General features: G+C 44.4%; 1 protein-coding gene across 1 annotated transcript in view; it reads left to right on the top strand.

The window, feature by feature from the left end:
- The window catches only part of PLXDC2 (plexin domain containing 2), a 346,041-nt gene that overhangs the window by 232,139 nt on the left and 86,904 nt on the right, over window positions 1-26,998 (top strand). The window contains exon 5 of the mRNA XM_060248395.1: window positions 25,572-25,694. Within this exon, the coding sequence (XP_060104378.1) occupies window positions 25,572-25,694 (123 nt within the window). The remainder of the gene's footprint in view (window positions 1-25,571; window positions 25,695-26,998) is intronic.

Below are 26,998 nucleotides of genomic sequence, written 5' to 3'. Positions count from 1 at the left end.
GGCTAAAGCTCAGTATGAGTTTAGGCTAGCAAGATGCTAAAAACAGCAAAAAAGGTTTTTGACAAGGAGAACAAGGAGACCCCTTGTGAGGACAGGAAAGTGAAATTGTAACAAATGATGAAGAAAGGGCAGAACTGCTTAATTCCTACTTTTCCTCAGTCTTCTCTTATGAGAGAAACAGTGCTCAACATGGCAAAAACAGAACATATGACGAGGGAAGGGAGTTGCAACCTAGCATCAGCATAGGGGTAGTACATAAACACCTAGTTTCTTTAAATGAATCTAAGTCCTCAGGGTCAGATGAACTGCGCCCAAGGGTACTAAAAGAACATGCAGACATAATTTCTGAGCCTCTGGTAATTACTTTTGAGAACAAACCAGAACAAACAGTTCGAAATTAAATCAGAAGAGCTTCTGGCTAAACATTAGGAAGAACTTCCTAAGAGATTGGTTCCTCAGTGGAATAGGCTTCCTTGAGAGGTGGTGGGCTCTTCTTCCTCGGAGGTTTTCAAGCAGGGGCTAGATAGCCATCCAACAGCAATGCTGATTCTGTGAATTAGGCAAATAATGAGAAGGAGGGCGAGAAGGGTTGCATCGTTTAGTTCTTGTGGTTCTTTCTTACACGCCCAGGGAAATGCTGATTGCCACTTTGGGGTCAGTCAGCAATGTTTTTCCAGGCCAGTTTGGCAAGGGATCCTGGAGGTTTTTGCCATCTTCAGGACATGGATTAGGGGCCATAGTGATATGGGGAAGGTATTTGTGCAGTTCCTGCATTGTTCAGGGGACTTGACTAGAGGTCCCTTCCAACACTATGTTTCTGTGTGAGACACTATTGAGTTCAGCAAGGGAGCCAAAGCTCAAGGTCTGTTGTTGAGTGGAATCCAGTCACTGAGCACAGATTTGGAAAGGGGTGATATAGCTGCACATTTAAGAGAAGGAGAACAGTAAGGAACAAAGCACTTAATATTCCCAGGCTTGTGAGGAGATTGCTAAAGAATGCTTGGGAAGGAATATTAGAGCTCAGCATTAATCTTCTGATTGGTTGGAGCTATATTGAAGGAGTTCCTATGACATGGGAAAACTTCCGGATAAGAAAAGAAAGGGAAGGCTTGTAGCATAAAGGAAGTATATTAGAAATTATTTTTATTACTTTATTGGATGTGCAGGGGGCAATGTGGCAGGAGTAAACTTCATTAATTGGAAGCTGATATCATGGAGTAAGAATGTGAGAACAACAAGGGAGGCATTGTGCCAAGCATCTTGATTGGGCTGAAATACTTAGAACTGTGGTCTTAAAAGCTTTTATTCTCTTATCAGATGGATTCTCCTTACAGGTTCCCTGTGCCAGTTAATATCTCTCTGAATTTATCATGCAGCCAGTGAATATTTCTTTTGGCTTGTCTTTATCCTATTGGGCTTTAATGGAGTCAAGCTTAATTTCTCTGTTCCTGTGTAATCTTCTGTCAACTCCTTTTCTTTTAATCTGTAAACGTTCTCCAAAAAAGCATTTTGTGGTTCCTTGTGTGAGTAAGGAGTCAAACTCTGGGAGACTGGCAGGAGCAGGACTTACCCTATTGTGATTTTCTGGCATCACGTCACTTTCAGCTATGTGACTGAAAGTGATGTCACCACATTGTGGAATGCGCTAGAGTTCATAGAGCCATAGAACTATAAAGTTGGAAGGGATAGCCAGGGTCATCTAGTCCAACCCCATGCACAATACAGGAAATTCATAAATACCTCCCCCAGACATCCCCAGTTACTCTTGCTTTAGAAGGTGCACAAAAAATAAATAAATAAATAAACCCCACTCTCCAGGTTCATTAGTCAGACTGGCCTGGAGAAAACTGCTTCCTGAACCCCAAGGGGCAATTAGTAATAAAGGGCCATGCCAAAGCACTGATGCAGCCCTTCCTGCCCTCCCACTTATGATCTGCCTAAATTCACAGAATCAGCATTGCTGTCAGATGCTGATTCATCCAAACCTCAGTGGTAAAAAACATAGAATTTCAGGTTAATCCTGGAGTGTCTTATGATACAGTGATGTTACTTCTAGTTTCGTAGCCAGAAGTGATGTTGCAGAACTGAAAGTTCTCCATTTGTTCCCCCAGCACTACCCTTCCCCTGCTGCCCCCTTGAGTACTGGAAGGGTATGGGGCTTTCCAGAAGTGACAGGGTTAAGCCTAGCAGGGGTTCCTACCAAACAAATGGTAACCATATTGCAAGCTTGTAATATGGCAACCCTATGGCAAATGATAACCCTATAGCAAGACCCAAGATGGAGAGGCAGTAGACAGAAGCCAATGGCAACACTGGCAGTGGCAATACTTCGGGGAAAATACATGTTTGTCGTTTACTAGGGAACCCACATTTCTTTTATATTTGCTTTACATTGCTTCAGTTATTCTTTCCATACTTGTATTTATGGACCAGGATATTTATGTAAATGTTCTGCACACAAACACTCTGTTGTGCATACTTCAGAAACCAGAAAAAGATTCACAATGCAAGAAATTTGTTCATATGATGGGGATTTGTTTATATGATGAGGACGCAAGGGGCAGCAGAAAGCTTATTTCTGCATTCTTTCATATCAGTTGGTCTCCACATCCACTTTTTTCTTCACGAGGCTACCTTTTCAGTCTTTTATCTGCCAGTTATTCCTCTTAATCCTGCTTGGCCTCCTTCCCTGGTCCTCTTACTGGCTCCCAGTTCATCCCATCCCTACCCTTGTAGTTCCTGCTTTTCATCCATTTAGCTGTCACGTTATGCTCTTTATTTATTTATTTATTTATTTATTTATTTATTTATTTATTTATTTATTTATTTATTTAATGATTTATATCCCGCCCTTACCAACAAGTGGCTCAGGGCAGCTCACAACACAAAATTTCACATAAATAGAATTTAAGCATAAAAACAGTTAAAATAATTTATACATTTAAAATTTTAAAACATTTAAAACATTAGGGACAGCAGACATCTAGTATAACTACACTTGGTTTCTTGTACCAGCTAGTCATAGGCCAGCCGGAAGAGGGTTGTCTTACAGGCCCTTCGGAACTGGGCAAGGTCCCGCAGGGCCCTCACCTCTTCCGGCAGCTGGTTCCACCAGGAAGGGGCCGTAACAGAAAAGGCCCGGTCCCTGGTAGATTTTAAGCGGGCTTCTTTTGGCCCGGGGATAATTAGGAGATTTCGAGTTCCCGATCTCAGTACTCTCTGGGGAACATGTGGGGAGAGACGGTCCTTCAGGTAGGGAGGTCCTAGGCCATATAGGGCTTTAAAGGTAATAACCAGCACCTTGTACCGGACTCGGTAAGCTATTGGCAGCCAGTGCAGATCCCGGAGCCCTGGCCGGATGTGCTCCCTTCTTGGGAGTCCTAACAGCAGCCGGGCCGCGGCATTCTGCACTAGCTGCAGCTTTTGGGTTCGGCACAAAGGCAGCCCCATGTAGAGAGCATTGCAATAGTCCAACCTCGAGGTGACTGTGGCATGGATCACTGTTGCTAGATCGTCGCGCTCCAGGAAGGGGGCCAACTGCCTTGCCCGCCTAAGATGAAAAAATGCGGACTTGGCAGTGGCTGCTATCTGAGCCTCCATCATTAAGGAGGACTCCAATAGTACCCGCAGGCTTTTGACCCTGTCCGCCGCTATCAGCGGCGCACCTTCAAAAGCTGGTAGGAGGATTTGCCTCCCCGGACCCGACGACCCAAGCAAAGAGCCTCTGTCTTCGCCAGATTTAGCTTCAACCCGCTCAGTCTAAGCCACCCAGCCACTTCCTGTAGTGCCCGGTCTAGATTTTCTGGGGCGGAGACCGGTCGGCCGTCCATAAGTAGATAGAGCTGGGTGTTATCAGCATACTGGTGACAGCCCAGCCCATACCTTCGGGCAATCTGGGCAAGGGGACGCATATAGATGTTAAATAACATCGGGGAGAGAACCACCCCCTGAGGCACTCCGCAATCAAGCGTGCGCCTCCAGGATAGCTCACCCCCAATCGCGATCCTTTGTCCCCAACCTTCGAGAAAAGAGGAAAGCCACTGTAAAGCTAACCCCTGAAACCCCGTGTCGGCGAGGTGGCAGGTCAGTAACCGATGGTCGACCATGTCGAACACAGCCGACAGGTGCAACAACATCAGCACCGCCGAGCCACCCCAATCCAGATGCCGTTGAAGGTCATCCACCAGGGCGACCAACACCGTCTCCGTCCCATGACCCGGGCGAAAGCCGGACTGGAGTGGGTCGAGGACGGAAGCGTCCTCCAGGAAAGTCTGTAACTGCATCGCCACTGCCCTCTCAATAAGCTTGCCCAAAAAGGGCAGGTTTGAGACCGGCCGGTAATGCGCCAATTGGGCCGGGTCTAGGGTTGGTTTTTTCAAGAGGGGGCGGACCACTGCCTCTTTGAGCGGCATTGGGAAATGCCCTTCCATCAGGGATCTATTTATGATATCCCGTACAGGATATCTAATCTCCCTCTGGCAAGATTTAATAAGCCAGGAGGGGCAAGGGCCCAAATTACAGGTTGTTGGGCGTGCAGATAAGAGAATCCTGTCAACTTCCTCCAGGCTGAGAGGACCGAAGCCATCCAGAACACAATCCAAAGACAGGCCCGGAGCCTCGGTTTCACTAACTGCCTCAAATATGGCCGGGGGGTCGGGGCGAAGTGACGCGATCTTGTCCGCAAAAAATTTCACAAAAGCCTCACAGCCAATCTCCAATTCAATAGCATTTGGTCTGCCTTGTGGCAGTGTCGTAAGATTCCGAATTATATCAAACAATTGTGCCGGACGCGAAGTTGCGGACGCAATCTTAGTCGCAAAGTATGTTTTCTTTGCGACTTTGATTGCCATCTCATAGGATTTCAAACTCTCTCTATAGGATGTTCGAATCGCTTCGTCTTGAGTACGCCACCATTGTCTCTCTAGTCGTCTGAGTCCACGTTTTTGTTGCCGCAACCCCTGGTTAAACCAAGGTGACGGCTTCAAACGGGGATGCAGAGGGCGCCTAGGTGCGACCTCCTCAATGGCCCTAGAGAGTCCATCGTTCCAGGACTCTACCAGGTCATCCAGGGAGTCGCCAGTGGGCCAGGAATCCCGTAGAGCCGTTAGGAACCATTCCGGGTCCATCAGTCTCCGCGGGCGAGCTAAAATACGCTCTCCGCCTAAACAGGCCTGGGGTGACACATCCACACGAGCCTTGAGGGCATAGTGATCCAACCATGGCACTGCTATAGTAGCAATATCGTCCACTAAAACTCCCGCCACGAAGACCAGGTCTAACAAGTGTCCCGCCTGATGAGTGGGCGTTGTAATAACCTGGGAGAGTCCCAGTGTCGCCATGGATGACACTAGGTCCAACGCCTGACTGGAAGCTGCGTCGGCGGCATGGGCGTTGAAGTCACCCAAGACCAATAGCCTAGGGTACTCCGACGCCCAGCCCGCCGCAGCCTCCATCAGGGATGGTAAGGCGCTAGCCGGTGCGTTAGGCAGTCGGTACACCAGCCAGATCGCCAACCCCTCCCCAACGTCCCACATCAGGCCGGCACATTCCACGCCTGGAATCTCTGGGGCTGGGAGAGCCCTGAAGGAGTAAGCCTCTCGTATGAGCAATGCCACTCCTCCCCCCCCCACCGCCCGCTAGTCCGGGACTGGTGAAAGACCGAGTATCCTGGGGGGGTCATCTGGGAGAGAGCCACAGTCTCCCCATCCCGCACCCAGGTCTCGGTCACGCAAGCCAGGTCCACATCCTGCTCCAGCAGGAAATCCCGAAGGATCATGGTCTTGTTATTAATGGACCATGGCATTACCATGCCCTTCCTGGCTTATTAAATCTTGCCAGGGGGATCTCAGATATCCTATACAGGATATCATAAACAGATCCCTAACGGAAGGGCTTTTTCCAGCGCCACTCAAAGAGGCTGTGGTCCGTCCCCTCCTAAAAAAACCATCTCTAGACCCGGCCCAATTGGCACACTATAGGCCAGTCTCAAACCTGCCCTTTTTGGGCAAACTCATTGAGAGGGCAGTGGCGAGGCAGCTACAGACTTTCCTGGAGGACGCTTCCATCCTTGACCCACTTCAGTCCGGCTTTCGCCCAGGTCATGGGACGGAGAAGGTGTTGGTCGCCCTAGTAGATGACCTTCAACGGCATCTGGATCGGGGTGGCTCGGCAGTACTGATGCTGTTGGACCTATCGGCGGCGTTCGATACGGTCGACCATCGGTTGCTGACTTGCCGCCTCACCGACGCGGGGATTCAGGGGTTGGCCTTGCAGTGGCTTTCCTCTTTCCTTGAAGGTCGGGGACAAAGGGTCGCGATTGGGGGGGGAACTATCCCGGAGGCGCTCACTCGACTGTGGGGTGCCCCAGGGAGCGGTTCTCTCCCCGATGTTATTTAACATCTATATGCGACCTCTTGCCCAGATTGCCCGAAGGTATGGGCTGGGGTGCCACCAGTATGCTGATGACACCCAGCTCTATCTGCTTATGGACGGCTGACCAGTCTGCGCTCCAGATAACTTAGATCGGGCATTACAGGCCGTGGCCGAGTGGCTCAGACTGAGTGGACTGACATTGAATCCTGCGAAGACAGAGGTCCTTTGTTTGGGCCGTCGGGGGCCGGGGGGGGGAAATCCCCTTGCCAGCTTTTGGCGGTGTCCCGCTGAGGCCGGCGGACAGGGTCAAAAGCTTGGGGGTACTACTGGAGCTGTCCCTAAATATGGAGGCCCAGATAGCGACCACTGCCAAGTCCGCGTTTTTTCATCTTAGATGGGCAAGGCAGTTGGCCCCCTTCCTGGACCCCGATGACCTAGCAACAGTGATCCATGCTACGGTCACCTCGAGGTTGGATTACTGCAATGCCCTCTACATGGGGCTGCCCCTGTGCCGGACCCGGAAATTGCAGCTGGTGCAGAATGCCGCGGCCCAGCTGTTATTGGGCCTCCCAAGATGGGGGCACATTCGGCCGGGTCTTCGGGCTCTGCACTGGCTTCCAATAATATACCGAGTCCGGTACAAGGTGCTGGTCATTACCTTTAAAGCCCTATATGGCCTGGGACCTGCCTACCTGAGGGACCGTCTCTCCCCACACGTTCCCCAGAGAGTACTGAGGTCTGGGACTCAAAATCTTCTCACCATCCCCGGGCCCAAGGAAGTGCACCTCAAAACAACTAGAGACAGGGCCTTTTCCACAACAGCCCCTATGTGGTGGAACCAGCTACCGGAAGAGGTGAGGGCCCTGCGGGATCTTACTCAGTTCCGCAGGGCCTGTAAGACGACCCTCTTCCGGTTAGCCTATGCCTGACTAGACAAATGTAGCTTTCTAGATCTTAGATTTTTGTGATTATACTGTACAGTTTTAATGTAAAATGTAAAATTTTAAGGTTTTTAGGTTTTAAATGTTTGAATTTAAATGTATTAATTTGTTCCGATTTTATTGTTTTATTGTTTGTTGTAAGCCGCCCTGAGCCACTTGTGGGAAGGGCGGGATATAAGTTACGGAATAAATAAATAAAATAAATAAATACATAAATACATAACACCAGTGACGGAGGAGAGTACATTTGTCTGGCCACACTACCTGTCACCATCGCGATGGGACACAGGCTGGAAGGTGGCCGAGCACCACTACGTCTCGGCCCCCTTCGCCTATAAATCTGCCTGTTCCCACTGTCATACCTTCCCCTCCCCAGGAGTACCGGAATCCCCAGGCCAGTCATCAACTCCTGGTGGGCACCAGCTCAACAGCTGGTAGTAAAAATACCTCTGACCTCTTTTAGTTCTTATGTTCTGATCAATCAATAATGCCAACTACCAATCCATTAATTCTCAAATTTAAGTCCTTCAACCACCCACTGATCCCCAGGCCAGTCATCCCACTGATACAATTGCCAGTTATCCCTCAGTTTCCGGCATTCACACACACACACACACACACACACACACACATACACCAGTTGCTGGTCAGCTGGCCAGCAAGAGTGAGTTCCTGCCCCAAACACAATGTTGGTGACATCAGGTTGTGACACTCTGGTTTGTGGCCAGAACTCCAAAGGAGAATTAGAGTTTTGCCCAAAACTAGAGTATCATCCCCATTGTGCCTACATCACCTGGAGATAGGCAGGACAGGCTTCTTCCTTCCCCTCTCCCAAAGCGTCCTGCTAAGTATCCTTCTGGCTTATACGGACATGGCAACCCTACCCACTGATTCTGCTGGCTTTACTTCTTTCTTTCCCCACCTGTGCTGGGAGAAAGGGGATAGAGGGGAGGAATCAATGCAAAATGGCAGCTGAGATTTCACAAGATGGTCCCTCAGGATTGCAGAAATAGCTGCTATAGACCTAATAGGCTCCAGAATCTACAGAATGGTCCACCCTTGGCTGTTACATATATTGTCATTGTGTTAGGGCTTTTAAAGAATCCTAATTCTGCTACTATGAGATACCGTACTGTGGAGTCACACATTCACTGCTTAGAGCAATTTCTCATTTCTGCTTTAATGGTTAAGACTAACCATTCCCATTTAGACAGGATTGTTGACCAGCTTTAAACCCAATTTAGGAATCCCAGTTAAGCTGGGAACCTGCTTAGTCTTTGCCATGATTAGAGTCATTGTCAGTGTATACTTTCATTGCATCTGAAGGAAAGAGGAGAATTCATTTAGTGATAGAAGGGATTTAGGAGTGATAGAGAGGATGATTGTACAATTGTTACAGTTTAGAGACTGGTTCCATTATGTATTCTGGGTCCCAAAGGAGGCTTGCTGTTCCTTCATGATACATGTTTTCTTTCCTTGGAAAGCTCATGAGTTTTTGTGGCAAGTGTGATATAACTGTCTGTATGTCATGATTGTCCTGTGTTAAATACAACCATAAGTACATTGTCATCTGCATTCTGACTGGAGAAGTGGAAATAACTGTGTGCAAAGCCTCTAATTTTATAGTTCTCTCTTGGAAGATAACATAGAGATGATTTGCCACCACTTGTAATGTACCATATGATTAAATTACCACATTTGGCATGGAGAGTAGCATATTATTTAGATTTCATAAAGTACTGTTGTAACTTACTGGTCATTCTTTCATTAAATGCTTTCTGGAATAATTTAATGTTTTACTTCTATCTGAATGGTCATCTTAGAATTTGAGATATTATTTCTGTGTGGAAGATATATCTAAAGTTCTTTTTCGAGGCCATTACACTCTTGGACATGTATTTATGTGCCAGTTTAGCACATGCACACATCTTAGGGTAGGACTGGACAGGCTTATGAGACAGTAGCCTTGCTGAAGCTAAGCTGGTCAGTGGCTCCTGTGAACAAATGCCATATTGAAACTCATGAAAAGGGAATGGTGAGGATAAAAGAATAAAAAAATTATAATACAGAAAAACTAATATACATTAACTCCTGTTGTCTTGACACTTGCCTGAAGTTGCCTACAAGTTAGATAAAGCAGTAAAATAAATTAATATATTATGATTCATCCATGTACATACCTAAATGCTATCAAGGCTCGACTAAGTTATGGCAATCCCAGCAAAGGTCTTTCAAGGCAAGTGAGAAGCACGGGTGGTTTGGCATTGCTGAAGAGCCTTCCTTGATGGTCTCTGTAATCAGGATATCCATACTGCCTTCTCTGCTGTCATCTATGTAATCATCATAAATTCCTCATTTATTAATCTACCTTTGTTGCATCTGCAATTACAAAGAGAATTTAACATGCAATGTATAAAAATGACTCTAAATCAAGGCAGGCAAAGAACTGGCCAGCCATCCTTACTGCCTTTGCAAACACAATCCTGTCTTTGGATTTAAAGCCTTTAATTGGTCTTTGGGTTAAAGCCTCTGTGTCATCTTGCTTTAGTTTTGCCTTGTCCATCTTCAGCCATTTGACCGTCATGGTTTCCACAGAGGTTACCAACTGGACTCTTAAACTACTCAGAGCCTCCTGGAAATAGATCAGATCAGATCCATTTCTCTCCAAGGCCAGATCTTTCTAATTGGTCCCCTGCACCAGCAGAATGCCTTCAGCAGATAATATGATGGTTTGATTATGACACCTTGAAGGTTGATTATTCAGATTGTTGACCATTCAGATCTTTGTTTATTTTATTGTATTGAGCACGAGCTACAAACCAGTTTCATCTTGCTTTCAGTACATGGGTACCTGTACTAAAATGAATGCATATATTTTGATCCATCCATGTACATGACTAAGTAGTCTAGTGGATATGGAATACCAGCTGACAGATATGGAATATATGGTCACTGAAATACTAGTGAAGTTAATACTGTTATATATCAAATGTGTCTAGGAATTCACAAACCAGCAACAGCCAGTAAAATGTGGCTATGTGTAAAGTTGTCTAAAATGTCAAATAATGAGGTAATCTTAGGTGTACCTAAGGGACTAAGAATTAAGAATCCTCTACAATAAAGTAACCTTTTGAGACTTCTGAAGAATTTGAATCACAGACTGGTTCATGGCATTTAACTTGCAATTATTAGAAGAAAGTTATCTTTTCAGTTCTTGAGCTAGCTATAGGATGCAGCTTAGGGAAACTCTTGAGCACTGGCAAGAAAGGAGATATGCAGTGTCTGCCTGATTAAACTCAAGGATTCTGTTTCACTAACTGTAAAAGCTTAGTCAAGGTCTGCCTATATACTTTCTGTGAACATTCCTCCTACACGTGACTATAAACAGGGAAGAGAAGCCTCCAAGAATAATATTACCTAAATACCAGAGTAGTTACCCTTGAGAGGTCTTATTCCCCCATTGGTATCTCTTTGGCACATGGGGTTGCCAGACCCCACCCCCCCAGTGGAGGCCCTGCCCCCAGCTGCCAATCAGCTGGCCAGCAGGACTTACCCAGTATAAGGAGGAAGGCATACGCAACATTGCCAGCATTGCAGCAGAAGTGATGTCATCACACCAGCAACTTCCTGGTGATGCTCTGATATTTGAAGAAAATTTTATGGTTGAAGCTGGTTTTTCTTGCCTAATACTAAAGCGTCACCAGAAGTTGCTGGTATGATGATGTAACTTCCTGTGCAACACCAGCAACATGGCCAGGGACTTTTTTTCCCCTGGCCATGTTGCTGGTGGGACCTGCAACCCTATTGGCACATCTTCATCATACCTGACAAATAACGATCCAAGATGTGGAAGAATGTTATTCAAATGCGCCTTGTGTTTCCATAGATCTTTTTTTTTTAGTACTAATCACTGCTTTTAAAAGAAAACATTTTTTAAAAAATAATAATTGTAATATTAGGGTAACTTTGAGAAATTAACTGGCATACAAACTGATTCTCTCTGTAAGTTTGTTGGGAAGTAACATTAAATTCAGTAGAGTTTAGGCCAAAGTAAATCAGCATAAGGATCACAACCCTGTCCTGTCTTTAATTGAATGTGCCTCTGAACACTGTGAAGTAAGTTGAGGAGAGATAATCTTTTCATTGCAATAAATCTACATGCCTTCATTATAAAACATGTTGCAGACAGATGCTGCAAAATGCTGCAAAAAGCAGCTCATTGGAAAGTAATAGGCATGTATCCAGAGGATTATTATTATTATTAAATTTTATTTGTATCCCGCCCTCCCCGCCTAGGCAGGCTCAGGGCGGCTGTCTCTTTTCTTTTGGAGCCAATTTTTTTGGATCTGTCTCTTTTCTTTTGGAGCCAATTTTCTTTCTTGGAGCCAGTTTGGTGTAGTGGTTAAGTGTACGGACTCTTATCTGGGAGAACCGTGTTTGAATGCCCACTCCTCCACTTGCACCTGCTGGAATGGCCTTGGGTCAGCCATAGCTCTGGCAGAGGTTGTCCTTGAAAGGGCAGCTGCTGTGAGAGTCCTCTCAGCCCCATCCACCTCACAGGATGTCTGCTGTAGGGGAGAAAGATAAAGGAGATTGTGAGCTGCTCTGAGACTTTGAGATTCAGAGTGGAGGGCGGGATATAAATCCAATGTCGTCTTCGTCTTCTTCATATAAAGCCTTTCATAACAAAAACAGTTATGTTTTGGCTGTTTGGTGCAATATAAAGAGCTGCTAGGCCATGAAACCAATGCCTAGAGAAGGAGTAAACTGACCTTGGTTATAGTGCAGCAGGACAAGTGGTGATTGTGTGCTGGTGTTTACAGAGATGGGATTGGGCACTGCTAGGCTGGCATAAAAGTTTTTAAAGTGGAGTCAGCTGAAAGAAAGTAAAAGGAATGTCTGGGTGGTTCAGTAATAAAGCAATATAAGAGGGCATGGGAGACTTTGCTTCCTTCTTCCCTGATCTTAAATGCAATCTCAAAGTCGTTATTCTGTTACTTAAGCACCCTTTGATTGTTTTAGGGATGTGGAATCATTGTCTTTTTGTTTCTCAACTCACTAATCTTGGTGTAATTAGAAAGACAGTGGGCACTCTTCCAGAGCTACATTGCTTAGCACAAAATTGCAGTCTTGTGGTGGGGAATGAAATGTTCTCCAAATTCAGGTTTTTTGTTGAAGCTACAAAGAAATAATAGATTCTCATTGGCAACTATATAAAAGTAATTATATATGTCTGGCATCACACAATATGGGTTTTTATTAGGTAAATTGTGTTTATTCCCCCCCCCCTCAAAATATTCTTTCTACCCTTAGTGGTGAATTCTTTAAGCACCAACAAAATATTTGTTGCCCTTATATAATGCAATATTCCCAGTGTGTAGTATTTCCGATACTCCCTCTTGCTCAGTTACCCATCAAGTTTCTATTATCAGACCCTGACCAATAATGCAACATTCTCAGCAAGTTGACTGTGATTAGTGCCTCTCTCTGTGAAGGGGAAAAAGTATAGGTTGGGAGGAGAGCAGAGTATACCACAGAGTATCAGAATTAAGCTGAATATGGCACAGCTAATGAAAATTGGACTTTCACTGAAATCACAGCAAATTCTTCATCACAAACTCATCAGCCCAAGTACTCATATGCAAAAATAGCTATTTACTAACATTAAAGATATAGTAGAAAAGAGCCAGACCGATTTCCCACTAAACATACGCCGCTCTCACTCTCCTCTTCTCCGTGGGGCTGCTGCTGGATTTTGCACAAACAACAGGTTGCTCCATCTCTCTTCAAGTTTCCTTCGCAGCAGGCAGGATCCTCTGAAATCCGGTTTCTGTCTGCTGTGGAGGAAACTTGAAAAGGGGTGGGGCAACTTGCCAGCTCGGGGCAGCTTGTGCAAAATCCAGCAGCAGCCCCGCAGGGAAAAGGAGCAACGAGACCAAAACAAGGTGAGTGGGAAATTGGTGCCAGAGTCCAGTAGCACCTTAAAGAGTAACAAAATTTCTGGCAGGGTATGCTGCATCATGTCCTGGTTACTTATTAGAGGGGGAAATAGGTGTTGTTTCAGAACTAGTGCCTCTGACCAGTGTGCTGTAATTTCTGTTCAGTCTTTACATTTTTAAATAAACAGTTTTAAAGAGTGCAATATGTCCTCAAGTCTGTTTGAATGCAAAAGACGCTATGAAAGAATGTGCCAGATAGTTTTGGAAATGTGCAATGCATGTTTCATAAGCTGAGCTCAAGGTAATATATCTTTGACGTTAATATGAATATTAGAGAATGATAATAACAGTTCCGTCACCTACTATTATAGGAAAAGATCCATTCCCAAGTATAGCAACAGAAAGGAAAGATGATACATAATTTTATACAACTTTCAAGTGCAGACAATAGAGCAATATTCTTACATAAACGATCTTGTTCTGCAGTTTCATCTATGATCATGATGGTAGTGATGCTATTAAAGCTTATATTCCATATTTTCTGCACCTAATAAGGAATTAAAGACAGGTATTAAGGGAATGTGGTATAGACAACACCAAAATAAGATTTCCCTTACAAATCCCTTTTTCTTAAAAAATAGTTCATTCTTTTTCTGTGGTAACATACATTCTGTGGGATACAAGAACATGAATTATCACATGGTTGGTAAGCCAAAACGAAATTACATGGCTTCCCTTGTGTACCACACCCTATTTGTTATGGAAACTTGCCATTTGATTCCCAATGCAGGCACTAGTTATAGATGCTATTCGGGGGGGGGGGGGGGGAAATCACTGAGCCTTATTTAGGTTGTATTTCCAAACTTGTTTCTTTCTATCTCTGCTTATACAAGTCTTGGCCATAAAATGATATTACCATCTCATCATCCAGAATCAGGTGACATTATGGGCTAACCTGGGCCCATAATATTTCCAACTTTAGCCTGAGCCCTCATTCTGAGAACTTGTCATAGTCCAAACATGTATTCTTACTGATTGAATTGCTTAATTGAGTGCCTGATTTATAGCTGAAATATTTGCCTCAGTCGTACCTTGTGTTCAGTCCACAAGGTTGAGAGTATGACAAGAAGGAATTGACTGAAAAAAATTGTCAGATATAAGAGCATTTGTTTGATGCTTTTATATCCCATTTGCTTCTATCATGAAATACAAGGCAGTTGATATGGGACAAGGCAGTTTATATGTAGGAGGTCTCCTGTCGAGGCCCCGGGACATGCTTATCTTCCACATGACTGCTGTATTATGAGCCATCCTTTTCTTGGGTTCATATAGCCAAAAAATTTCTTCATGGGGCAGTTCTCATTGTTAGCTTCAATATCTTAGGCATTATGAAAGGAAGTAGCTGCTTTGACAGTTCCCTCCCTGTTATATTGACTCCAGTTCAACCCCAGCTTTGACTCTTCTTATAAAATTCTTAACAATAATTGATTTGGGTGGTTACTATTTTGGAACCATTGAAGTTGAAACGACTAATTATTAAGTTGATGTGAGCATATGAATCATTTTGTCACCCACCTTGTTTTCTGCAAGTATTTTTGGATAGAAGGAACTAGCCAAGAGTTTTTATTCAAAAATATTATAAGAATTGGGAAAATTACACATTTGAAGAGTGCATTATGTGGGAGTAAGTATCTTCTGTCATACTATCTTTTCAGTGTTAAAAAAGAGGTAGCACAGAGGAAACTTTAGCATTTCCTGAACAATATTGTTGTGTTTGAATATATTAGGGTTTTTCAGGTTGAGATCAAGAAAGAGCAGAGAGGGGAGAAGTGATTTCTGGAGGCTGATTTTTACAGAAACTCTTTGCATTTATTGACCTTTTCCCATTTTGTACGCTGTAAGGTTGTCAGACCTGACTCAGAAATATCTGGGGACTTTGGGGATGGAGCCAGGAGCAAGGTTGTGACAAGCATTATTGAATTCTGAAGGGAGTTCTGACCATCATATTTAAAGGAACTATGTTCCTTTAAATTGCTTTTGCTCCACTGGAAATAATAGATGATGGGGCACCTTCTTATGGATCTCATTGAATTGGACTCCCGGTCCAATCTTTTTAAAACTTGGAAGGTTTTTTGAGGGAGAAGTAACAGATGCTGAAAATTGGGTGCCTCTGCCTCAAAAAACAGGCCAGAGCTCTAGATACCAACGTATCAATTCTCCATTATACCGTATAGGGACTCATCTTTATGGGGCATAATGGAGTGCCCAGTAGACATTCAACCCCCAACCACACCTTCTGATAACCCTGAAGTGGGGAGAGGCCCTCCAAACGAAGGGTCCCCTGCCCCCAACTGGAGATTGGCAACTTAGATGGTATTAGAATGTAACTAATAAACTGAAAGGGAATTGCATGCTCAAACTCAGACTTTGCCCAGTAGAAACTTCTGTCATCTGAAACCTTTCATTGTGTAGTCATTGCTGGCAGATGATTGCATTTCCGGCTAACTAAGCACAGCAAAGCTTTGAACATAGTTTTGCCTTGAACAGTCTGAAGGATAAAAAACAAGTCTTTTCTTTGACAGACAGCCTGGTTTTTCTATCTATGCAGTTTTTGAAATATAACCCTGAGATCATAGAGCCTTTACCACTACTAATCTGTACTCTAAGCAGATGCAAACCTTCCTAACATTTTAAAAAAGGCAAATCTTTTTTTTTAAAAACATTTACCTACGAATTCAGTGGCTGCTAAAAATCCTAACTGATTTTGAGTGAAACAGGTGGACCTCACATGGGCAGAGGTGATATAAGTTAGGTAATCCATTTCCAAACTTCTTAGCAAAGCATTATCCAAGAAGCAAGAGAGTGTGTCTTTAAGGCAGCAGTACATTATTTGGTCTTTAGTTTAGGGGTCTCCAACAGGTAGCTAATGAGCTACTGGTATGCCACCAATTGCTGAGGATAGCTCATGCAGCCCTGAGAAAAACAAGGAAAGCTTCACAAAACCTGCTCTGGGCTTTTCTTTCTTTCTTTTTTTAAAAAGGGTTTTTATTTCATAGGATCTTTCTCTGGGCTGCTTTGCTGATGGCTTCGGTTCAGTGCTTTCAATAGCCAACATTCTGTTTCTCGGACCAGACAAAATTTGGTAACATGCCAGGTTGGGGGGAATAGGTAACATGCCAGGATGGGGGGAATAGGTAACATGCCAGGTTGGGGGGAATAGGTAACATGCCAGGTTGGGGGGAATAGGAATCTTAAGGATTAGCAACTCCTGAAATATTGGAAAATATAAATATGTACATGTTAGTGACAATTCAATTGGCTGTACCACAAATGAACGCAAGAAAGATGCTCACTTGAGTTGGGGATGGGTTAGTTTAAAGGAAGAAACTGGAGAGAGGGAGGAAATAAAATGTTTTTACTTAAATGGCTAGGCTCTAAATGTTAGTTGAGATCCAAAGAGCTACTTAGGGCTTTTTTTGAGCAGGGATGCACTGGAATGCAGTTCCGGTTGGCTTGATGTCAGGGGGTGTGACCTAATATGCAAATGAGTTCCTGCTGGGCATGTTCTACAGAAAAGCTCTGTGCAAAACAATGATGACATCAGGAGGTATGGCTTAATATGCAAATGAGTTTCTGCTGGCTTTTTCTACCAAAAAAGCCCTTGGTATAGGCACACACACAGAAAGATTATGTAACCTTTTGTAACTGCCTGTGCCTTTTGCCATATCATGTCATAAACTGCTGTTGAAACTTAGCTCAGTTGCTAAGAGGGTTGCCAAGAAGTGTTGGAAGGCCCAAAGAGTGGTGTTGGGAAAACCAAGACATTAGGCAAGGGCATTTTGACTTTTTTTCAATACATCTCCCTTAAGCTGCTGTTGCTCAGGGTGGGGTGGCAGAGCTGCATACAGAAATAATACAGGGAAGTGTTTAAAAAAAAAACTTCCCTCAGTGGTTTGGCTCGTGTACAAATCCCCATAACTACCTAAAAAAACTTTGTAAGATCGTTGTTACATACGGTTGCCAATCCCCAGGTGGGGGCATGAGATCCCCCAGTTTGGAGGCCCTCACCCCCGCTTCAGGGTCATCAGAAAGCAGGGGGGGGGAAATGTCTGCTGGGCACTATAGAGACCAATTCCCATAGGGTCTAATGGAGAATGGATCTGTGGTTATCTGGGCTTCTAGGGGGCCTGGTTTTTTAGTTAGAATATAAATAAATAAATAAATAAATAAATAAATTTTATTTTTATATCCCGCCCTCCCCCACCAAAAGGCGGGCTCAGGGCGGCTCACAGACATGACTACGTCATGATTCAATTAAAAGCAGATAAACATTATGAATACAATACAATTACATATATAGATTAAAATACATAAAAATAGGTGCTATAATTTCTGGTGTCACAATTACATATTATCAGCTTCAGTTACAACATAAGATGGCTAGAGTTAGAATGATTTTATCAAGTTAGTCTGGTCCTAATTCAAATGCGAGTTGGAAAAGAGAGGTTTTGCAAGCCCTGCGGAACTGGTTCAGGTCCCGCAGGGCTCGCACCCCCTCTGGGAGTTGATTCCACCAGCGCGGGGCCACTAATGAGAAGGCTTGCTCCCGAGTTATCTTCATTCTAGCCTCTCTTGGCCCAGGGATTTGTAGGAGGTTTTGGGAGCTAGATCTTAACGCTCTCCTGGGGATATATGGGGAGAGGCGGTCCCTGAGGTAGGCAGGTCCTCGGCCATATAGGGCTTTAAAGGTAATAACCAGCACCTTATACCGAACGCGGTAGACGACCGGTAGCCAATGCAGATCCCGCAGCACCGGCCGCACATGTTCCCACCTAGGTAGTCCCATCAACAGCCTGGCCGCTGCGTTCTGCACTACCTGAAGTCTTCGCGTTCGGCACAAGGGCAGCCCCATGTAGAGGGCATTGCAGTAGTCTAGTCTTGAGGTGACAGATCACCAAATCTGCAGCATAGCATCCAATGCCTCTCCTCAAAACACCCACCAAGTTTCAAAAAGATTGGACCAGGGGGTCCAATTCTATGAGTCCCCAAAGAAGGTGCCCCTATCCTTCATTATTTTCAATGGAGGGAAGGCATTTAAAAGGTGTGCAGTCCCTTTCAATGTGATGGCCAGAACTCCCTTTGGAGGTCAGTTATGCTTATCACAACCTTGCTCCTGACTCCACCCCCAAAGTTACTAGATATTTCTTGAATTGGACTTGGCAACCCTATTGTTACATCTGTGTCAACCCGAAGAGAAAGAATTCTAAAATTCATTTTGGTGTATTGAACTAGTCACATGGGTCTCTGATCCAGGCCATCTGAGCTAAGAAATATTGAAAATGTGTTACATTCCAGTTGTATATCATTAGGTGTGTTCATTATATACTATGCTTTTTTATTGCAGAGATAAATGACAGTTCGGTGCTAAATACACTTATACCAGTAGCAAAGTCATCCATAATCTTTTTAATTTGCTTAGCTGATTCTTCCTCGGTCTTATCACTTAAAAATAAATAAATAAAATGGTATATTCTGCTTTTTAACATCCACTTCAATAACCTTCCATAATGTTAATTTATTCCATCTGTATGTCCCAGGCTCCGAAGCCTTTCCGGAAGTTCCGGACTTCTCCCACTAAAGAAAGATTAAGTAGATCAGGAAACTGAAGGTTCAGAACATTCTTCCTGGGCCACAGTGAATCAACAGAGAGCAATTGCAGACATGAGAGAGATGAAGTGATACTTGCCAAATTGCTCTGGAAGCCTGTTCAAGAATATTCTTGGTTTATATTTGGAACTTGTGGTATTAGTGTAAATGATAAAATATCCAGTTCAACAGGCTTTGAATCTGTGGATGCTTTGAACTTATCCTGTGTTTCTTTCCAAGCTGTACCAAAGCATGACCAGAATTCTCATTTGATCCCTATAAATGCTGTCTGGTTTGTAGTTATTCATCTCCCTGATCTCTGGGGTGTTTTTCTGATTTTTGAATTGCTGAGTCATAGTATGAATCTACAGTACAAAATTGTGTAAGCCAAAATGCCCTCAAAATGAGGTTGAGGAATTAGTCAGGTGGGCACCTGGCTCACTTGGGATCTTTTCCCAATGTATACAAGATCAACCAACCAGAGAGTAATGCTTAAATAATGGGACTCTAATTTAGTAAAACCATTTATAATTTATTGAGAAAAATATAGTCTTCCATACAAGATAAAAATACACATACAATCACACATACAGGAAATATAGATAGATGGATAGGGGAACATAAAGGGTAGACTCACAGGGTAATATTTACCTATCGTAGTCTTCGAGGAAGGCTCCAATTGGCGACGAGTGAGGAAGTGGGTTAGGGACCCGAAACTGATCAGGAATTGGGGATGGATCTATGCGGCGGAAGGTGGGATACTGATAGAAGCACACCTGTGGGTAGCTAGTCCACAGGTTATAAGGACTTTCTTGAGCCCTCAGGGGATGGGAGGTATGAGGGAGGAGAAAGGGGAAGCTCTGCAGTGACCATAAGGGCTGGACTACTGCAGTAGCCAATAGAAAGTTCCTTGGTGGCACTTAATTGGATGCCTGCTCTTGACCAATGAACTTGCCTAGATCCTGTATACCTGAGAGAACTTTCAGATTGAAAGAGGCCCTGGGGCAGCTCCAAAGTGACAGTTAGGAAGAAGAATAGAAGTAATTACTGGGTGGGGAACACTTAAGATTAAATGGACTTATCTGAAAGGGTGACAATAGAGAGTCTAATTGTGGCCTAGGTAACACCCAGCATGTACAATGGAACTTGGCTCTTGGCTGAAGATGGTCTTCCTCTTCTTTAGTCTTCTTCTTGGCACCAGTCTTTGTCTTGAGTTCCGTTAGACAAAGGCTTGAGTGGTCTGGCAAGATATGCTTGATTGCCTTATGCAGAAGTTGAAGCAGCTGTTGGATATCGAGTCAGGAAAACAAGATGGATTCTGGTGGTGTTAGCCTTTGGTTCATGGAAACAGGCTGGAAACTGTCTGCCTGTACAGTTCATGGTGGCATGGCTTCTTCCATTACAGCTGCCAAGACTGGGCACACAAGGAACAGCTGGAAGCTCGTCTGTAGTTCTGGCTAACACCCATCCAGAGATGTAGAATGCTGCTGCAAAGCTGAGTATCCACATAAGCCTTAGCAACTGTGGGCAAAGCCCACTTCTTAGAGCAGATGTGTGCGAGTCAAAACTCCAGGCACCCTGGCAACCATACTGGTGATCACGATGTCCATGTGTATGAAAAGTAGGGGGCTTTTCCTTACAATTGTATTGGGTATTATTCATTAATTTCACTTACAAATATCTGGCCACAGCTTTTATTAGATATGATGACTATGTTGCTTTATATAAAACTGGGAATAAGGCCTGTTGTGACGAAAAATATAGCAGGCTCTAGAAAGAAGCTCTGCCCTCCTACCCTTGCTGTCTTCCAACCCACCCAAGTGAAGGCATTCACTCCCCCCCACCTCCAGGGGAGTTGATCTCCAGCCCTCACCTGGAGATTGGCAAAAGTGGTTCCCCAGGAGGAAATGGCTGATTTGGAGGTTGGAGTCTATGGCATTGTACCTGTCTGAGGTCCCACCCCTCCTCATACCCACCATCTCCAGGCTGCACCCCTCAAATATCCAGGAATTTGCCAACCTGGAATTAGCAACTGCTACTTCACACTGGCTGTCATAGGGGGCCTTCTGCTAAATAGGAGCAAGCAGCCAGGCCTAGTTAAGTCATGCCAGTCAGGTGGCATCAAGTCACCCAGAGGGTGATGCCAGTCTAGGGTAGTCAGCCTCCAGGTGGATCCTGAAGATCTCCTGTGTTCACAACTGAACTCCAGACAACAGATCTCTCACCCCTGGAGAAAATAACTGCTTTGGAGTGCAGGCTCTATGGCAACCTTGGTTGCCTAGCAACAGCCTCTGGTTAGCAGCTTTCCCAGTGGGCCATGGGAACAGGCTATATGAAACAGTGAGGCCGCAGTAGAGCAACAGCCCTTTCTGAGGCTGGTTAGTGGAGAGGACATAGAGAAGACATCAGAGATGTGTCTCTCTTTGAGATGAGACCAATTTGGCACTTTGTTCAGTGTTCTCAGGCCTGCAGTAGCTGGGGGACAAGGGAGTCAGCCAATGGGAACTTAGAGGTGGTGATTGACACATGATGGGTCAATTTTCTTTTTAGTGTACCCATCAGCCAATTTGAGCACTCCATTTTACCACCACCATAGGGGAATGATTATCTATGATAGAAAACATTTGAAAGCAGGTGCATGAAATCACTGAACAGAAATGTTGCCTGTCCCCTTCAGTACAGTTCAGGGATGTGATTATATAAGCTGAAGCAGAATAGGGCAAATGCTTTTGTGGGTAGCTCCATACTGCGTTGTGCTATTGAGGATTCTGTTTTTCTCATTAAGTTGCAGACAGAATTCAAATAGTAAGCTTATCCCTATGTGGGAGAACTGGGTTTGATTCCTCATTCCTCCATATGCAGCTGCTGCTGTGACCCTGAGTTAGTCACAAGTTCTCTCAGAGCTGTTCTCTGAAGAGCAGTTCTCAAAAGAGCTCTCTCAGACCCACCTACCTCACAAGTTGTCTGCTGTGGGGAGGGGAAGGGAAAGGAGATTGTAAACCGTTCTGAGACTTTGAGTGAAGAGCAGGGTATATATCCAATCTCTTCTTCCACTCTGCCTCTGAAGATACTATAGATTCTACATTATGTAGCACTGTATATCCCAACCAGATTGGTCTCGATGGGCAGGATGCTGTAGTTCTACTCAGGTTCTCTTCCACTTCTTAGTCCTTTGTCTTTAGATTAATTGATTACTTTATGGTGTGTTGTAGTGGTTAAAGTGTCATACTAGGATCTGAGAAATTTAGGATTGGCATTCCCACTCTGCCTTGGAAGCTTGCTGGTGACCTTGGGCCAGTCACACACTCTCAGTGCAACCTACTTGACAGGGTTGTTGTGAGGATAAAATGGAGAACAATATAAATCGCTTTGGGTACCTTTGGGGAGAAAGGTGAGATAAAAATAAATAATTTACATTGTCTCTTGGAATCCCCAATAGTTTTGGGCAAATCAAGAGAATGGTTGCTTAACAGGTTTTGTTCTTAGAGAAAGGAGTATTGCTTAAAGAAAGCAAGTATTGCTTTTAACTTTGTTGCCATCCATAGCCACTGTTCATTTTTAAATGCCATTCTGTATTACTGTAATAGTATGAATAGGAAAAAATATAAAATAAATTAACTTGGGCTGTTGTGTAGTATTGAAATTCTGCTCTTCCAACTGGTAATTTAAAATTGATTAATGACTGCCAGAAGTTAACCAGATGGCCACAAGATATTAGGGTTGCCAAGTCCAATTCAAGAAAAATCTGGGGACTTTGGGGGCGGAGCCAGGAGACTTTGGGGGTGGAGCCAGGAGACATTGGGGTGGAGCCAGGAACAAGGATATGACAAGCATAATTGAACTCCAAGGGAGTTCTGGCCATCACATTTGAAGGGACAGCACACCTTTTTAAATGCCTTTCTTCCATAGAAAATAATGAAGGATAGGGGCACCATCTTTTGGGGCTCATAGAATTGGACCCTCTGGTCCAATCGTTTTGAAACTTCGGGGGTATTTTGGGGAGAGGCACTAGATGCTATACTAAAAATTTGGTGCCTCTACCTCAAAAAATAGCCCCCCCCAGAGCCCCCAATACCCGCAGATCAATTCCCCATTATTCCCTATGGGAATCGTTCTCCATAGGGAATAATAGAGTGCCCAGTAGACATTTTGCTCCCCCCCCTTGCTTTCTAAAGCAAAACACTCCCTCTCTTCATGGGGGCTGGAATGACAATCACAGGTCTAGGCTGTCCCAGGAAGGCAGCTGAGGCAAGGAACATAGCAGTGGCAAGGGACCTGAGAGCATCCTTATCCCCCCAGCTCCAAATGGAAGGTAAAGCCCAGGCATTTAACACACACACCAGCATGGATGCAGATGGCTCCACTCTCACCCAATCAAGCTGCCTAGTGGCAGCAAACTGAGATCATCCTTCCCCCCTCCCTTCTCAAATGAGAGGCAAAAGGAAAGGAAAGGTCCCCTGTGCAAGCACCAGTCATTTCCGACTCCAGAGTGACGTTGCTTTAACAAGGTTTTTCTTTTTACGGGGTGGTTTGCCATTGCCTTCCCTAGAGAGGCGAAAGCCAGGACATTTGTCCCCCCTCCTCCACCCTGAGAGCGTGGATTAAGAGGGCAAGGCAGCAGCCTGAGAGCATCCTTCCTCCCCCACCCCCAAACAGGTGAAGCCAGGGCATTTAGCATGCCCCCAGCCCTCCCCCGCCGCCGATCATTGATCCGCCCCAGGAGGCAAAGCCAGTTAAAAAAAATTTTAAAGAGCCAGAGAGAGCTTGAATGCAGACGGCTCCACTTTCCCCCAAGTAAGCTGGGCGACTGCAGCAGCCTAAGAGCATTCCCCCCCCCCCCAGTCCTGAATGGGAGGCAAAGTCAATTTAAAAAGAAAAAAAGAAAAGCCCGGAGAGCAAGCTGGCAGCCCCGACCAGAATGAAGCAAAGGCTGGCCCACACACACACACACACACACACACAACCAACACCCCTTCCAGAAAGCACATAGCTGTTGAACTACTGGGAGGGGGCCAGAGCCCCCAGCCCTCACCCCCCAGAGTATTTTAATCCTTGCTGAATGCAGGCTTTCCTCAACCCCCCCCGCCTCCCCCCAAGCAAATGGACATTTAAACCCCGAGTCTCCAAACCTGCCCAGCAGCCGCAAGAGCCTGCCGCCGCCCTCAACCCACACCCCCCGGGGAGGGCGGGAAAAGGGGGTTGCAAAGCTCGGCCCTGTTGCGAGGAGGAGGAGGCGCGTTTGGCTGAGAAATAAACTCGCCTGCTGTTCAGCACCTTTTTTATTTCAGGGGTCTCTCCCACGGTGGGCTTTTGCGAATGCCCCTTTCGGTGTTCGCAAGGGAGAGGGGGAGGCTTTAAAGAGAGAAATTTTCCAGGAGTTCAGCTAAAGTTAAAATAAAAGTGAGTAACATGAAACTCGATCCCAGAGCAGAGTGGAAAGCCTGTGTTGGCTCTCGGTGTGTGTGAGCTGCCCCTAACACAGGGAAGGCCCCACAGCAAGAGCGGCCCATAAAACTCAGAGCTTCAGTGGGCTCCCCTCCCTTCACCGGCCAGCTGACTTGGGGCGGGAAGCAGCCTGAGAAAACGGAAGAGCTCTGGCTGCTGCGATCGGGGCTGGGTGCAAAGGGCTGCCGTTCTCCTCCTCCCCTCCCCCCGCTTTCCCTTTTATGGCCAGCGGGGGGAGGAGGCTCCAAATCGGGGGTCTCCAGGCCTACCGGGGGATTTGGGACCCCTACAAGATATGCAGGAAACAATCTGGAAGGTAAAGGAAGCGACAAAAATTAAACGCATAACATTTGACTGTCTGTACAGGCCAAGCTGAAACCACAACAGTATAATTCAGAGCAAGAGGTATCAGTTACCAGAGATAGATAAAATCAGGAGGGGGGGGGGGTTGGTAGAAAAAGCCCAGCAGGAAATCATTTGCATGCTAGGCCACACACCCCGATGGGACCATTGTTTTGCACAGGGCTTTTTCTACAGCAGGGACTCATTTGCATATTAGGCCACATACCCTAACAACAAGCCAGCCAGAACTGCATTCCTGTGCAGTCCTGCTCAAAAAAAGCCCTGGATAAAATACCAGATTTGTAGAAACAACTCTCCCTGGCTATAAGTAATTTTAATACTTATTAATTTAATTGTTTGTGGGATTTTTTGTTGTAAGCCGCCCTGAGCCTGCTTCGGTGGGGAGGGCGGGATATAAATCAAATAAATAAATAAAAATATGGGACAGATTCTTTGATCTGTACTTTGGTGCCAGATTCATAATTAGATGTTTTAAAAAACAGTGGCAAAGTGACTACTGTGAACCAGGAAATCCCTTCATTTTTCTTCCACATCATGATTTTTCCAGCTCCTTGCAGACTTTGTGTTCTTCCCAGTCTAGTAAAAACAGCCTGAAGATCTCAGGATAAGACCCATTGCCCCTTACCATTTCCCCACATAGTTCCTTTCCTTTGTTTATCTCAGGAAACCATTCTTCTGTTGCCCTTTGTGATGTTTCTTTCTGTATTCTTTTACCGTTCTGTGATTCATTATTAAAAACCAGTGATGAGATTAATTTTTCCTTCAAGAATTCTTTGAAGCTCAGGCAGCACCTAATTAACTCTGGCATGTATTAACTTTTCAGTTGTTGCTGACATGATTTTTCTATTTCGTTTCTTTATCTTAGGCTTTATATATACAGGAGAGGTTGTGCATCGAATGCTAACGGCTACACAGTATATCGCTCCCTTGATGGCCAACTTTGACCCTAGTGTTTCAAGAAATTCAACTGTCAGATATTTTGATAATGGTATGTATCAACCATTTTGTTGCCTAGCGTTTTCCCCCTTTGTAGGAAAATCAAAATAATCACTGAGGACTCATTTAGAAAAGAGCACATGACATAGACATGGAGCAAATGCTTTATGTACTGAAGGCATTAGGTTTTCTTCTTGGAATAACAGCAGGTGTGGTTAGAGTGGTTAAGACTGCTAGGCTAGGATATAGAAGAACTGAGTTTAAATCTCCCCAGTCTAGTAAAAATAGCCTGAAGCACATGAACTTACTTCAAAGCTCACCTTAGACCATTTATTCTCTTTCAGCTTAGCCTAACTCACAGTTTTGGATAAAAGCTGCCCTGAGCTCCTTAGAAGAAGGGCAGGATAAAATGAAGTAAATAAAATTAATATATGTCCACAATGGAAGGGCCTAGCAACTTAATTTTGAGAGAGAGAGAGATGGGGATTCGGGGCACCTAGATTGTTATCATATTGTACTGATATAATGATATTCAAATTCTGATTTTTTAAAAATGTAAATATAGACTGAGCAGTTCTGCAGAGGTGATAAATGTTGGCTATGTGGCTTCCACTCAGAACCAAAATTTACTGAAGGGAAAATTCCATCAGGTTGCCACTCGCTTAAAGTCTTTCAGGCTTTATATGATTTCAAGAATGAGACAATTGCTACAGTGGAATATGCGGGACCTGAAAATCACCAGTGCTATAGTCCTAAAAATACTTATGTTGGAGTAAGAACTACTAAATAAAATGGGACTTCTGAGTAAATATGCATAGGACTGCACTGTAAATCTGTGATATAATTTTGTGACTCTATATATATGCACATGCTGTGCATGATTTTTTTTTTAAAGAACTGAGAAATGAAATGAATCTTGATATGAAAGAACTGCATTTTGTATAAAATAGAAAGCAGTCCAATCAATATTCAGAAAATAAATTAAACATGTCTATTTGTTTTGCACCATGCAAAATGCAATATATAGCAAAATCATTTATGCAGTGAGATTATGAAAAGCCCATTTGAAGCCAGCACAATAAACGCACTTCAATTTTTCTTTACAAAATATTTCTCTCAAGAAACAAGACTAAAATTGCATTGTGCTTTTGTGGGATCCCACTTGGATGTCCCCAGATTTTTTCAGGGATGGGTTGACCTTGACCAATCTATCTTGGTATGTCTTCTTTTGGCAGCTCTAATAAGAAAAATGATAGAAGAGAGGTGAATCAAAACATATCACTTCCCCTGGTGGGTGCGCAGGAAAAGATAGTCCTGGGTATGAAACGTGTCTCCAGTCAATTATTACAGTAAAAA

The sequence above is a fragment of the Heteronotia binoei genome, chromosome 10, assembly GCF_032191835.1.
Source record: "Heteronotia binoei isolate CCM8104 ecotype False Entrance Well chromosome 10, APGP_CSIRO_Hbin_v1, whole genome shotgun sequence".
NCBI classification, from domain to species: domain Eukaryota; kingdom Metazoa; phylum Chordata; class Lepidosauria; order Squamata; family Gekkonidae; genus Heteronotia; species Heteronotia binoei.
Note: the sequence above shows the minus strand (reverse complement) of the source record. Positions and strands in the feature narration are given on the sequence as shown.